The 14,289-nt window shown below is 33.2% G+C and overlaps 1 protein-coding gene across 1 annotated transcript; it reads left to right on the forward strand.

The window, feature by feature from the left end:
- The first annotated feature begins 9,884 nt into the window (after positions 1 to 9,884).
- LOC129291599 (ras-related protein RABA5b-like) lies at positions 9,885 to 14,005 on the forward strand. The gene is made up of 2 exons (XM_054929056.1): positions 9,885 to 10,384; positions 13,376 to 14,005. The coding sequence occupies exons 1-2, from the start codon at positions 10,051 to 10,053 to the stop codon at positions 13,690 to 13,692; spliced, it is 651 nt and encodes a 216-aa protein (XP_054785031.1). The 5' UTR covers positions 9,885 to 10,050; the 3' UTR covers positions 13,693 to 14,005.
- The last annotated feature ends 284 nt before the right edge of the window (positions 14,006 to 14,289 follow it).

Genomic DNA, 14,289 nt, shown 5'->3' on the forward strand with positions numbered 1-14,289 from the left:
TATGCATATGATGTTTATGAAGTTATTAATTGTCATTTGTATCTATAATTAATTGATATGCAATTATATAGGTTAGATTAACTTTGGTTATTGAGTGGTTGTACTCACAACTTTCTTTTCAATATTACAAGAGCTAGCTTATTAGGACAGGACTGAGGAAAAAATCAGGGGCTTAGGATTTCTATTTTAGATTTGTAGGCCTCATTTATTTAAAAGTTTATGTGTATAATTTATCTTGGTAATGCTAACTAGGAGATTGTATGTTTTTGCTTACTTGCATTATTTGACTCCTGATTTAAGTTGTGTATTTTGGGCCCTAGGTGGTATGTGAATTAATGTGAAATCTAAATAGGGCCAAAATATTTGTGCAAGTAAGGAGTAAGTATATTTGTAAATGATGGTGATTTAGATGTGAGATTATATGATTGAGACTCCCCCTGTCATTTTTAAGATTAAGGGGTTGCGTGTTGAAAATATGTTGTGCATGTTATTAGAGTGTAGTGATGTATTGCACATGTATTGTTAAGTCTATTGAGTGTGGTCTAAGGGTAGTTATGAGCTTATGGCGCTTGATTATAATTTTGAACACCCTAGTTATATTTTAAAAGCATAAATAAGTAAGTTTAGATTTTAGTTTCCAAATTTTGATTGAAAATTAATTTGAATATAAAATTAATGCTATTAGCTAGAGTTTGGAGAAAGCTTTCTATAAACACCTAGATCACCTCAATTGGATGTTGGATGAAGATTTGGGGTGCGTCAGAAGTTCGGTCAAAAAATCTGCCATGACAAGTTTCTGCAATTTATGCGCAGTATAAAATTTTATGCTATAGCGTATTATGCTAGAATCATTACTTTTGCTCTTTTGACCCTATTTTAATATTATCTTATCTTGCATGATGTCCATGCTTTGTATAATGTTTTCTTTTAATTTTTGTTTATGAAATAATTTTTTTAGCATGTTAGGTTTTAAAAACTTGGGATCTCATTCATGTAAATTTTATAAACTTGGTAATTCAATCGAGTTAATCCCATAATTGTCTTGATTTTGGAGTTAATGGTGAATTAGTTAAAGTGACCTTACACTTCGGGTTTTCTTGAACAATGGATTTAAGTAAATATCTTAGGGTGCCTTTATTACATCAAAAAGTTAACAAGACTTCTTTTCAAGAGATTGTTGATAAAGTGAAGAATAAACTTGATAAACGGCAACCTAGCTCCCTCTCACTAGCAGGTAAGACCATACTGGTGTCTTTAGTTACTTCAGCTATTCCTAGACATGTTATGTAGACGTGCCTTTTCCTAGTAATACTTTTGATGTTCTAGACTAGTGTAAGTTTGAATTTCTACAGGGCAGTAACAAGGAACGTCATTGTATCCATTTAGTGGCTTGAGATAAGGTTTGTAAGCTAAAGAAGTAGGGTGGCCTCATACTTCATTATGCAAGGAAGCATAATTATGCCTATCTTATGAAGCTAGGTTGGGGGCTTTATAAGAAGAGAAATATTTTTTGGGTAAATGTTATACAGAGTAAATACCATTGTGGTGATGATTTGATTCTATGGATTGATTCAAAACAACCTAGTTCTAATATTTGGTCAAGTATTAAATCTATTTAGGATAAGGTGTAGTATAATATGTGTGATATTCACCTTAACATTACCAGAACATAACTGTTAACCTCTAGAAGTTTATATCATTTCATCACATTTTTCTTAAATTCTAATCCTTTTTGGCTCAATTGTGTATATTTTTATTGCCCAAATTAGGAAAATGTGCATTTTGTTTTGGGTTTGTATTCTTAGCTTTGATTTGATATTTTTAGCCTAATTTCATATTATTTTGGTTGAAATTTCGATTAGAAGCATTTCTGGAGCTTTGTGAATGTTTTTGGGATTGGATGAAGAAATCAAGCACAAAATTTCGTTAGTTGCAAAAACAGTGCAAAACTACCAAAGTTGTCCCAAAGTTGTGGCTTTCGTTTGCGACTTTCACCGCTGTCAAAAAAACGCTGCATTTCATTTATCAGAAATTGGTTGGCTAGGACACATATAAGTTGAAAGCTCAACCCAGAACGCATTCTTCAAATTTTTAGACACACTTTGAGCTTAGTTGTGCTAGGGTTTGGGCATTAAAAGAGTTGGGATCAAGAGATTGAAGCTTTAAAGACATTTAGAGTTCTTCTTCTTTGGTTTTGCTATTCTTCTTCCCTTTCCTATCTTATAATCTAAAATGGGTCTACTTATTTTGCATATTTGTAGCTTGTGGATAATTATGAGTGGCTAAACCCTTTATTTTAGAATTATTTGAAACCCTTGCATAGATTAACACTATATTTCTCCTCTCTTTTTGTGATTAATGATATATATATATGTGTGTGTGTGTGTGTGTTTATTTTACTCTTTCCTTAATGCTTCTAAGTGATTAGCCACTATTTAGATGTTGGGTTCACTTAATTAATGCTTGAAAGGGCTAGGTTAAGTATAGAACTTAGATAAAATTGTTTAAAAACTTAATATTTGCATGTTGAATGGATGGTTTTACTAGTAAGATAGAGATATACTTGCTAGCCTTGCATAGCCACATTAGGGTTGGTGTTTAAAATTGAGTTTTATTAATTGTAACAAGAGATTGAGTAATTAATTTAACTAAACACTTGTTCATGACTTGAAAGAGCTTGTCCAAGTATTTTTAGAACCTTAGATTATCACTTATTTTGATTAAAAGCATTTATGAGAGGAGGTAATTTTGGTGTTATGAAATGCACGGGGGATAAATAATCCTAGGTCTTAATTTCTGTTTGAAGTTTGTGAATCAATCGATTTTCTTTATTTTTTAGTGTTAATTTCATTCGAAAAATCATTTTCACCTAACTATGTGTAGCTTAACTTGATTGAATTTGCTTAGTCTTTTGGTTGACCATTGTTTTTAAACAAATCCTCGAGGGAATGATACTTTACTCATTTTATATTATTTGCTATGACCTGTACACTTGCATTGAGCAACAATAGCACACAATGCTGTTATGATAACTAGGATTAACTAATTCCTTATATTAGGTTATTATAACACAATAGTTTAAAAATCAAGTTCAAAAGTTGGGATCTCAATAAACCCTTTTTGAAAAGATGTTTGAGCTCAAATGATGATTTAAAACATATAAAAAGGAACAATAGAAGCGTAGGAACAAAAATTAATTCATACAATGATCAAAAGAGGGCAATTTGGACACTTTCTAAATTGCACTGTCCGTTGCAGGTCATATGTCATTTGCCATAGCGAATGGCACAGAGAGGAAAGTCTTTTGGCTGTACAGTGTGCTTGTTGCTATCATGATAGCACCTCTAGCTAACTTTAGAATGCATCTTTTCACCATCCAACGTCCGTTTTGAGTGATTCAAGTGTCTATACGTGACTTTTTAACTACATAGCTATTGGTACCATTTTTACAACTAAGCCTTTCACCATTTAGAAGTTAGACACCAAGACAAAAAGTTAATCTTTTTTCCTTTCATAACTCATCCCCAAGGTGTCCAGTACCACTATCTAAGTGCTAATAACTCTAGGACTACTTAAACTAACTCAATTGGACCACAACACATCTAATTGAATATTTGTATATCAACAATTTCATTCCAGACATGATTTGGCCATTAAAACTATGATTTCAAAATAACTAAGGGGCACAGGCATTAACACAACCAACCAAACCATATTTATCCATGCATATATTAATACCACCATAATGTCATTTGTACTAGTATCTCAACCTCTTACAATAATTTCATTATAATTACATTATCCTAGGTCGAGATACCCATAAATAACATATTCTCGTACAAATGACCCCAAAACAATATATGATCCTAAGTTAGCATAAATTTATACAAATGATTCATTACACTATTAATAAAGAGAGGAAGAGCTATATAAACTCAAGCTCCTCAAACCCTAGTAGAGTCCTCCTTTCCTTTACTCCTATTGGATCTTTCATTTGCAAAATATAATCATAGGGTTGAGTTAAATACTTGGTAACTAAATAATCTTATCTATTCATAAGCATACAATAATAGCATATAAGTGTATGAAGTAAAATAAGTTATCGAATATATATCAAACACATGCTTATCATTTACTAATCCATATAATGCCTGATCAACATTTTGTATTTTATATCCTCCTTATTTCCTTCGATCAAATATGTGGGCTAAAAATATGATAAGACCAAGTTTATGTGACTAGACTATCACCAATTATGGGAGGCTACTTCGGCCAAAAGTGCCTTCACCTATTTTGGACCACATATTCCCCCTTTCTCAAATATTCGAGGTGTCATATGCCCAATCTTCCTCTAAGATAGTATTGGAACTTCTAAACAAGAGAGACTGTGCACTTGAGCCTCCATAGTGCCGATGTACCATATGAATTTCATACAATATCCCTTGACAACTCTAGGATAAACTCTTACCCTTTTACAATTATCATGCTCATTCCATTTCAATCATAGACATATTTCTCATTATAGATAATAATATGACATTTAGTAACATTTCAATTTGCATCCAATCTTACAAATACACGTAAAAAGGGCTTTAAGGATAGAATAATACATTAGATCAATACCATTTCATACAAGTTTTTCAAAACATCAACAAGTCATGCATAAATCAAAGTTTTCATAATAGAATATATATTTGTTTTTGCAAACCCATAACCACTTAAATAGAAGGACTACATTATTCGGTTACCTTAATTCTTTTATTACAAAAAGGTTATTGTGGCAATTTGGTTACCCTACAAGGGTCCACAAGCTTAACAGGGCTCGATCAACATTTAATCTACAAGATTAAATATCAATCATTAATTTTAACTCTAATTCAACTCCTTTTAGCCTAATTTTGGATAGCTACTATACCCAAATTTCCTCTTTACCAAAATTAACACTTCCAACCCACTCCAATAATTCTATTTAACACCCAAATAGTTAAATTATATCAATTCTTCACCCATATTACTCCTAATCTTCCAAATTCACCTAGGGTTCATCTAAACTTGATAAAAAATCCCAAATCACTATAAGATCCATAAATCTAAGTTTAAAAGCTTGATTTAACTTCCCAAGGTTTAACTAATCCAATGTGTTCGATCAAAACCCAACGAGAGACAAAAATAACACCCAATACTTCCTAAACTAATAGAAATTTCATTCAGGGAAGGAGGAGAGTAGCTAAGAGGTAGCTTAAAATGCTTACAAAAAACTCTAAAAGTGAAGCCCTAGCATCTTCAAGCTCTACCTCCGTTATCCTTCACGTGTTCCTCTTTCTCCTCTTGTTTTGATTTGTGTACATAATTGATTTATGTAGATTTTTGCACATTCATCATGGTGCATGGTGCGTCCGCTACGGTGGATAGCACAATGAGCTCAAACTGAATTTTGAGCCTCACTTAATGCTTGTTTTGCACAAACTCCAAAATCCTCTTCTAAGACTGCTCAATGATTCAATAACTTTATTAGTGGTCCAAAAACATTATGAATTCATTAATCATTCAATTTTATCAATTTATCCCTTTTAGAACATTAAAAATTCAAAGTTTGTAATTGAGGATGTTATAGTATGGATTTGGGCTTTTTAATAACAAGGTTGATATTAGATGGTGTGGTAAAAAGTACAATTTATTTTCGGTCAAATCGGCTTATAGCTTGCTTTCAACAATTGAGTCTCATTCTGGCTCTTGCTAGGATAAAATTAGCAAAATTAAAGCTCCTCAAAGATGTTGATCATTCCTCTGGTATGCTATTGAAATGGACTTCTTAGTATCTCTAAATGGAAACGAGGTGGTTTGAGCTTGGAGGACATGAGTCCTTTATGTAACGATGCTTACAAAGATGGGATTCACTTATTACATGGCTGTATGCAGACAAAAGCAATCTGGCAGAGCTTACTCCCCTCGTCAGCACGGTTTGAAAGACCTGCTTTAAAGGAGTGGATTTCATTAAACCTGTCCAAAAATGCGCTCTTTGTGGGGAAGAACTGGGGGGCTCTGTTTATAGTAATTTGCTGGGGGTTATGGCAACAGGGAAATGTGTTTTGGTTTGAATGAAAATCTACTAGACTCGAGGAAGTTTTGTTGCGTGTGAGGGCTATAGTTGAGACCTCTTGTGAAGCTCACTGGAAACTTGGGCTGACTATAGTTAACACTATTACTGTAAGGTAGTGCTCGGACAAGTGGGTTCCCTTGGATGGTGGATGGATGAAGCTTAATGTTGATGGCGCCTTCTCAATTGTTGGCAATGTTGCTGTATATGGTGGTTTGCTATGGGATTCTCAAGGCAGATTTCTTATAGGGATTCACCTGCAGATTGGACTGCACTGATAGCTTTTCAACCAAACTTTGGGCATTGCTCCTCGGTTTGAAAATGGCGTGGGATGCAAGCTCGAGACATGTTGTTCTGGAAATGGACTCTTTGGAGGGTTTGGAAACCTTATTGGCGACACTGAACCAAGAACATTTTGATCAGGATTTGATTTTAGAAATCCAAAATAATCTCTTGTAGCGGAATTGAGATATCCAGCTTCAACGTGCATGTCTTGAGTGTAATATGACTGCATATCTTCTTGCCAAGTTTAGGCTCGCTGCAACACCTAGGATTTATGCAATCTCTTAACCTTCAGCTGCACTTCTTAGTGTCTTAGACAAAGGATTGGCCGTATATGGTTAGTTGGGGTACTATATAGGGGGCTTTGTCTACCGACCTTTATCAATTTTTTTTTTTATTTAAACTTGAAATCATTGTATTTTAAATTCATGCATATATAGGTAAATCCAAAGCTATAAATTTTTAAGTGCTCAGATAAAGAATTTGGTTTTAGTTTAAATTTAAATTTAAATTCATATGCATTCAAACATAATATAAATTCATTTAACTATTAGGCCATCAACTAATTACCCCTTATGTATATTTAAGTGCTTCACCAACCATATTATCAGGAATAATAATTAAGTTCCCATATATTTAGGGCGTGGCAGCACGTTGCCACACTTTCGCATGTTGTCCGCTTACCCTACGGAATTAATAATCACTCAAAGAGCATAATCTTCAACTACCTAATCCATAAACCTTTTTGTTTTTTGTCTTTTAAATTTGTAATCCTTCCACCACCGTCATAGCAGAAAATAATTATCCATTTCTTCACTGTTGACTATTCATTTTCATCAATATTATAAATTAACAAACCATCCATGTATTAATTATTAATTAATTAATTACTAATTAATAATAAAAACAATTCACAGTTCTACTTGATAGGCATTAGGCATCCTTCCTGATACTTAATATCCTTTTGACCCAAAAAAAAAAAAAAACTTTTGATAATATCCTCCACATGTTATTTTTTTTAATATCGATTTTGCACGCAGTCATTCTTCTATTATAAATAAATTATATTTCAAACATGATGAGGTAATAAATATTAGTATATTTTTTAGTCAGTATTTTAACCCTAGTTATTGGAACATTGCTTAGCAAGATTGGGGTGTCTCATTTTCTTATTAACTAGTGTATTAGTTAACTATTAACTTTTTTTTTTTTGTGACAAACTTTGTAGCCAATGTTTTAAAACCCGGATCGGATAGTGAATCGGAAATATCAATGAGTCACGGGTCTTATGGTTCAACCGGTCAGACCGGTGACCAAATAATTAAATAAAAAATTATATATATATATATATATATATAAAACAAGCTAACAAAAATACAACACTAGATTCTTAAATGCATCAGGATTTAGGCATAATCACTTGAAAAAAAATAAAACTTCTATTTGCAATAAACAACTCTTGGACAATAAAAAATAGATTTATCTTCATCCATTCAGCAATCCTTCATTTTGCAATAAACAGCTCAGATAATAAAAAGCAAGCTCATCCATTAGCATTCATTTTACTCCATTTAGAACCATGGAGATTACATTAAATTGGGTAGAGATATAAATGAGGGAGAAAGAAAATCTCACCGGGACTAAGAGAGAGAGAGAGAGAGAGAGAGAGAGAACAATCGATGAAGAAGATGAAGAATCAAGAAAGGGTTCGAGCTCGACGCCATCTGACTGTCTTCAACAACTGGATGCCTATACTAGAGTTAATCAAGAACACGAAGTCACAAACCAAAATGAAGAAAGTGAAGTGAAGATGAAGAATAAAGAAGCATATGAAGTTTGAGATGGCTAAAGCTGAATGGTGAAGACAACGAAGGATGAACATAGAACCCAAATAGTTGAGAAGGCGAGTCCAAGATGGTTGAACGGTGAAGACAGGGCCCAGATGGCTGAGTGGCTTGAGGGAGATGACAAATAGAATAAAGCCCAGATGGCTGAGATTTGAGAAGGTGGCGAGAATGAGTGTGTGTATCGTGCGAGACAGAGAGAAGTGAGACTGAAAAGAAGAAGAATGGGTCCTTATAAGTGTTGGTCTGCTAGACAGAGTGAGGAGAAGGGTTTTTCATTTTTAAAATACCAATTTTATCTTTTTTTTGCGACCCGCTATTGACCCGTAAAATCTGCTCCGGGTTCCAGGTTTTTTCCGGGTCTTTAAAAACCGTTCGGTTCTAGGCGGGCCAACTGCTAATCTGGGTTAATTGGTTGAACCAGCCCGTTTTTTTCAGCAGGTAACGGTTCGACCAATTCGATCGTCCGGATTGGTTCGGGTCTTAAAACATTGTTTGTAGCACGTCATGAATAATATAAAATTTATAGCATGTGGAATGTCGCCCTACTTACAAAATTTGAATATTGCTCTTTTAATTTCTAATGCATGGGCCCACCTGCTTTGTTGTCTTTCCCAAAGCAAGAAAAAACAATTATTCATGCCAATATTTTTAGGGTTTAGATCTTTTAATATTTTTTTTTTTCATGGGAAAAATAAACTTTGAATTTGTAAGTGTCACACGCGGTCCGTTAATTTTTGAACTATAATACTCTGCAACTAGCCAACGACACATTTCATGGGAGTAATGCGTTAGTAAATAATACTTAAAATAATTTGAAAGATTATATTATTCTCATTGCATTTAAATCTTATTAAAAAAATCCGTAAAAGTCCTATTGACATGAGTAAAAGAAGTTGAAGGACAAAAAAAATCGCACAAAACCTAATAAAAATTTGTAGGCACAATGAAGAGAAATGGTGGTGGAGGGAAGCTATATAAAATCATATAAATTTTAAAATCCATATTAAACATTAAATATCGATAAGAAGTATTATTTAAAAGAACACAAAGTATAATATAAGAATATAATATTTTGTTAACAAGTTGATCAGGATTTTACTTATAACCTATAAATTCGTGAGTTTAAATTTTATTGTGGATGTGAAAAATTTATTAATGGACAATGTAAGCATCTTTGTAGTTTTTTTTTTTTTTTAATAAATTTTGAAACAATGTTAGAAGCTAATAAAAACAAAATCATAATTTTTTTTTTAAATTAGAAGGGCAAGCACTAACAAGAAATTGAATTCAATGCCTCTCATTTACAGAAGTTTATATACCACTAAATTACAAGGTTGTTGTGGAAATTTCTAAACATGAAAACACACTTTGGCTTCGATAAGCTTCTTCTGAAATCTAACTTATTTAAATTTTGTTAAATATCATATCATTTTTATGTCATGTTTTCCCTATAAATAATTGTACAAATAGGGTAATTTGTAATAAAATAATACGAAAAAAATGTAGGAAGATTATTTATAACATTAGCAACGAGTCATATATATAAATTCTTTTTTGCTTTCCCTCTTCTAAAACTTGATGAAAAGAAGTCAATGCGCTGGACCGAAAGGTCGGTCAAATAGACACCGATTATTATCATACTAAAAAGATCGGTTCGATCAAAAAAGAAGCGATAAACCCCGCCAATCACGCGACGTGCCTGAAGCTAAACCCCACCGCTCTTTCACTCAGTTCACACTTCGCCCCCCCAATACCATTCTCCCATTTATACATTTTGCAGAATCCCACACTCGGAAGTTCACAAAGCTCGAAAATTTTGCAGCAATGGAGGACAACGAGGAAGTGGGTGAGGAGTACCTCTTCAAGATTGTCCTGATTGGTGATTCTGCTGTTGGCAAGTCCAATTTGCTCTCTCGCTTTGCTCGCAACGAGTTCGATAACAATTCTAAGGCTACAATTGGGGTTGAGTTTCAGACCCAGGTCGTGGAAATTGATGGCAAAGAAATTAAGGCTCAGATCTGGGACACTGCTGGCCAAGAGCGATTCAGAGCTGTCACTTCTGCTTATTACAGAGGTGCCGTTGGGGCTCTCATTGTTTACGATATCAGTAGGAGAACCACTTTTGACAGCATCAAAAGGTGGCTCGAGGAGCTTTCTCGTATGTTTATGCTCGCCCTCTGCTCTTAATTTCTGTTTGCTTTTATCTTTACCTGATATCAACATGATCAGATTGAATGTGAAGTGTTTGAATGTGATTTGAAGTATCATTTAGGGTCTGATAATTTGAAATGTGCAGTGTTTCCTTGCTCTGGATGGTTTTAAAAGGTTAAACAAGCATGCCTTTTTCCTCTTCCTTTTGTTTCTTATTTTATTGGTGAATCTGGCTCGAGGAGTGAAATTATATAATGAACATCAATTCTTAATCCTTTATACATTTGTTGTGAAACATTTTGAGGTCTATTGCTGTTGATCAACTTTGAGAGAGAGAGACTGTGTGTGCTGCATTGTTTGGTTGAAGAATTTTAAATGATCGAGCAAGTCATTTTCTATAGACGAAAGCTATATTGTAAACTGAAAAGAGCTCCTAATCCGAATTAATTAGGATTGTTCAGTTTTTCCTCTTCCTTTTGTTTTCATGACTTCTTTTATTGGTGAATATGGCTCGAGGGGTTTACTTGTATAGTAAAATTATAAAATGAAAATCAATAATCTTAATCCTTTATGCATTTGTTGTGAAACAATTTTATGGTCTGCTTTGATCAACTTTAAGAGTGTGTGTGTGTGTATTGCATTGCATTGTTTGGTTGAAGAATTTAAAATGATCAAGCAAGTCATTCTAAATGGGCGAAAGCTACCTTTACAGCTGGAAAGAGATCCTAATCCGAATTAATTAGGACTGTCGAGAACTGTTGTGTACATAAAGTAGCATCTCTCGTCATCTTGCATTTGACATTTTGCTAAATGTTGCTTCAATTTGCTATCAGGTTGTTGTTACTCTCAGCTCTTAATTTCAACTTGCTTTTATAGCTTTCTTGCTTTGGATCGTGTTTGAAAGGAAAGTTGGCCTGCCCTTTTCCTCTCTTTTGTTTCATTATGATCAATTGAATTGTTTCATTATGTTGTTGTTACTGTCAGCTCTTAATTTCAACTTGCTTTTATAGCTTTCTTGCTTTGGATCGTATTTGAAAGGAAAGTTGGCCTGCCCTTTTCCTCTCTTTTGTTTCACTATGATCAATTGAATTGTGAGTGAAGTTAAATCAGAGCTGGGTTTCTTTTTTGTAACATAAATTAGTTGTTGGCACTTGCATAGCTGTTTGTTTTTTCTTTCTTTATTGGCACAGAATATATATGAAGGTTTTGTCAATGATAAATTGGGGTGTTTTTTCATAAGGATATTGCACGCAAATAACTATTTATGATCCGAAGAGAAATCTTATAATAGGAATCATGTGTGCATGTCAACTGATGATTAAAAAATATCAGAAAATTATTATTAGGAAACGTATTCAAACTGGTTGGTGGTAGGACTCCGAATGGATAAATGAAGTGCCATAGATGCTAGCATTGATGGACCATCTATATACATTATGGAATATGAATTGTTTGGTGGCATTTGTAAGGTTTATTAATGTTATAGATGATTAGAGTTTGGCGAAGAATGGATTTTTTTTGAAATTGGAAGGTTTTTTTTTTTTTTTTTTTTTATTGGATGTGAATTGGATTTTGCCTATGTATAGCGTTTGCAATGCAATTAATTGAGAGCCATCTTCTCTGGTGTAAAATGAACAAATAGATTCTGTTTCTAATGCAAAGAAAATGAAATATGCAATGTTTAATATGTCATTCTGATCATTATTCAACACTGACTTTTTTTTTTTTTTTACCCATGGAAATGAGTGTCACTTTTTTTTCCATTCCCTCACTATATATATTATTCTATATACCAAATTACCCCAAAGTGTTTGCTCACTTGCTGCAACGTTTTAATCCTAAAAATAGGAACATGTGAATATTTTTTCCAACTTCGCTGCACATTATTTACCCTTTCATAGAAGCACTTTCACATGTTGTAATTCAATTAAAAAAATTCAGGAACTCTTGGAGAGCTTTGTCCCCTTTAGGGGGTCCATTTGACTTGACTCAAATTCGTCATAGGGTAACATGGCTTTCAGAGACCAAGGGACTTATTAAAAAAAAGGGGGGGGGGGGAAAACTCAGAACTGAATCATTTCTGCTTTGTCTTCCTATCTAAGTAGAGAGCAAGTATACCCAGGAATTTTTTCTTCTTCTGAGGATTAACCTTTGATTTGCAGAATCATTATTTACTATGCTCATGATGATGACACATCTGTTAGAACATTGTTAAATTTTTTTTTTTTTTTTTTGATCTTGCTTTATTGTATTCTGCTCCCTCTGGTCTCATATATAAGCAAATTATATTTCAAAGGGTGTTTCTTGGTCTCAAATATAAGAAAAGGTCCCTCTATCATGTACATCAAAGAATTCTTCCTATTTTACCCTCCCTTCAATAGGAGTAGATGGATTTGTCTGCTGTAAATAAGTAGAGCATCATTAAATAAATAAACATTATAGTACTGAAGGTATTTCAGCGGGAAAAAGATCAATTTTGCAAAACAATTATGAGAAATAACCACTTTCAACTACTTTTCTTACCAAGTGTCAGTTATTTTTTGCTTATATATGAGACCAGAGGGATGGAGTACAATTGAATGATGTAGACTTCATTTCAAGTCCTGCATGGTTTGCCTTGCTATGTGCCATCTTTGATGGGACTTGAAATATTATGCAGTCATTTACATTTCACATAGTTAATTAATTGGGTTAAAAATTACTCCCTCCGTTCCAACATATAATCATTTTCTCTCAGTTAATTTTGATCTAGAATATAAGCAATTTAATATTTGTAATTTTTTTTTCTCATTTTATCCTTTGTATTTATTAACTCGAATTTTCATTTCGATGAATTTATGATCTTCTTTTCACTCATCATAAATTGGAACTAATTAAAAAGGGAACATAATATATATTTTATGAGATTAAGGATTTTAATTAGTATGCGGATTATTGTTAAAGGCTGTTTATATTTTGGAGTGGATGGAGTATAACTCTGGGATGAATGATCCTACAGTTCATTGTGATACTACTGTGGCAAGAATGTTGGTGGGAAACAAGTGTGACCTGCAGAATATCAGAGAGGTTAGCATAGAGGATGGCAAAAGCCTTGCAGAAGAAGAAGGCTTATTCTTCATGGAGACATCTGCACTTGATTCTACCAATGTTCAAACGGCTTTCGAGATCGTTATCCAGGAAATCTATAGCAATATCAGCCGGAAAGTGTTGAACTCTGATTCCTACAAGGCCGAACTGTCCGTGAATCGAGTCAACCTGGCTAATGGGGAAGGATCAAAGCAAGGCCGGCTGAATTTTTCTTGCTGTTCTTCATGAGTTTTGTTCCAGATGACTTGGCTTTGTCACTCCCATGGATATTTTGAGTGTAGTCTTCCTTTTTTCTTACCCTTGATAGTATGAAATCTTGTCCTATGGGGAATTATTTTCTATCGGTCTACATCCTCTGTTGTACCCCCAAAAAACGAAGGAGGTCAATATTTTTTTTTTTTTCCCTAAAAGCTCACATATTGCAAAGCATGCTGCGCTGCGCAGCACGTTCTTCATTTTCAATTTAAAGCCTCTGTTCCTTCAATTCTTGAGGAACTTGATCCTTATGTGAATGAAAAAGGAGAAAGAGTTTGCTTTTGCATATGGCTATGTTCAAGCCTAATGTCCTAGATCATATGTTAAACATTAATTGTTTAAAGTTAAGTGTAAGATTTATGTACTTACTTTTATATATTTAATATACTTTTATTCAATTAAATTATAATAATTAAATTTTATTATATTAATAAAATTGATAACAAAAATTTATTATAAAATAAATAATTTATAAAAGATTTATATCTCTCGATTTAATTGAAAATGAATATATTAAGTATACAATATTAGGTATATAAGTTTTTTCCTAAAATTATGGTTTAAAAAAAA

This window comes from Prosopis cineraria, unplaced genomic scaffold (assembly GCF_029017545.1).
Source record: "Prosopis cineraria cultivar Desert tree isolate PC_DT_omini unplaced genomic scaffold, ASM2901754v1 PC13, whole genome shotgun sequence".
NCBI lineage: Eukaryota > Viridiplantae > Streptophyta > Magnoliopsida > Fabales > Fabaceae > Prosopis > Prosopis cineraria.

Excerpts from the sequence above, each read along its gene's own strand:
- LOC129291599 (XM_054929056.1), top strand. The coding sequence starts at position 10,051 with ATGGAGGACAACGAGGAAGTGGGTGAGGAGTACCTCTTCAAGATTGTC. Across the intron at positions 10,385-13,375 it reads GTGGCTCGAGGAGCTTTCTC|TTCATTGTGATACTACTGTG; the intron begins GTATGTTTATGC and ends ATGATCCTACAG.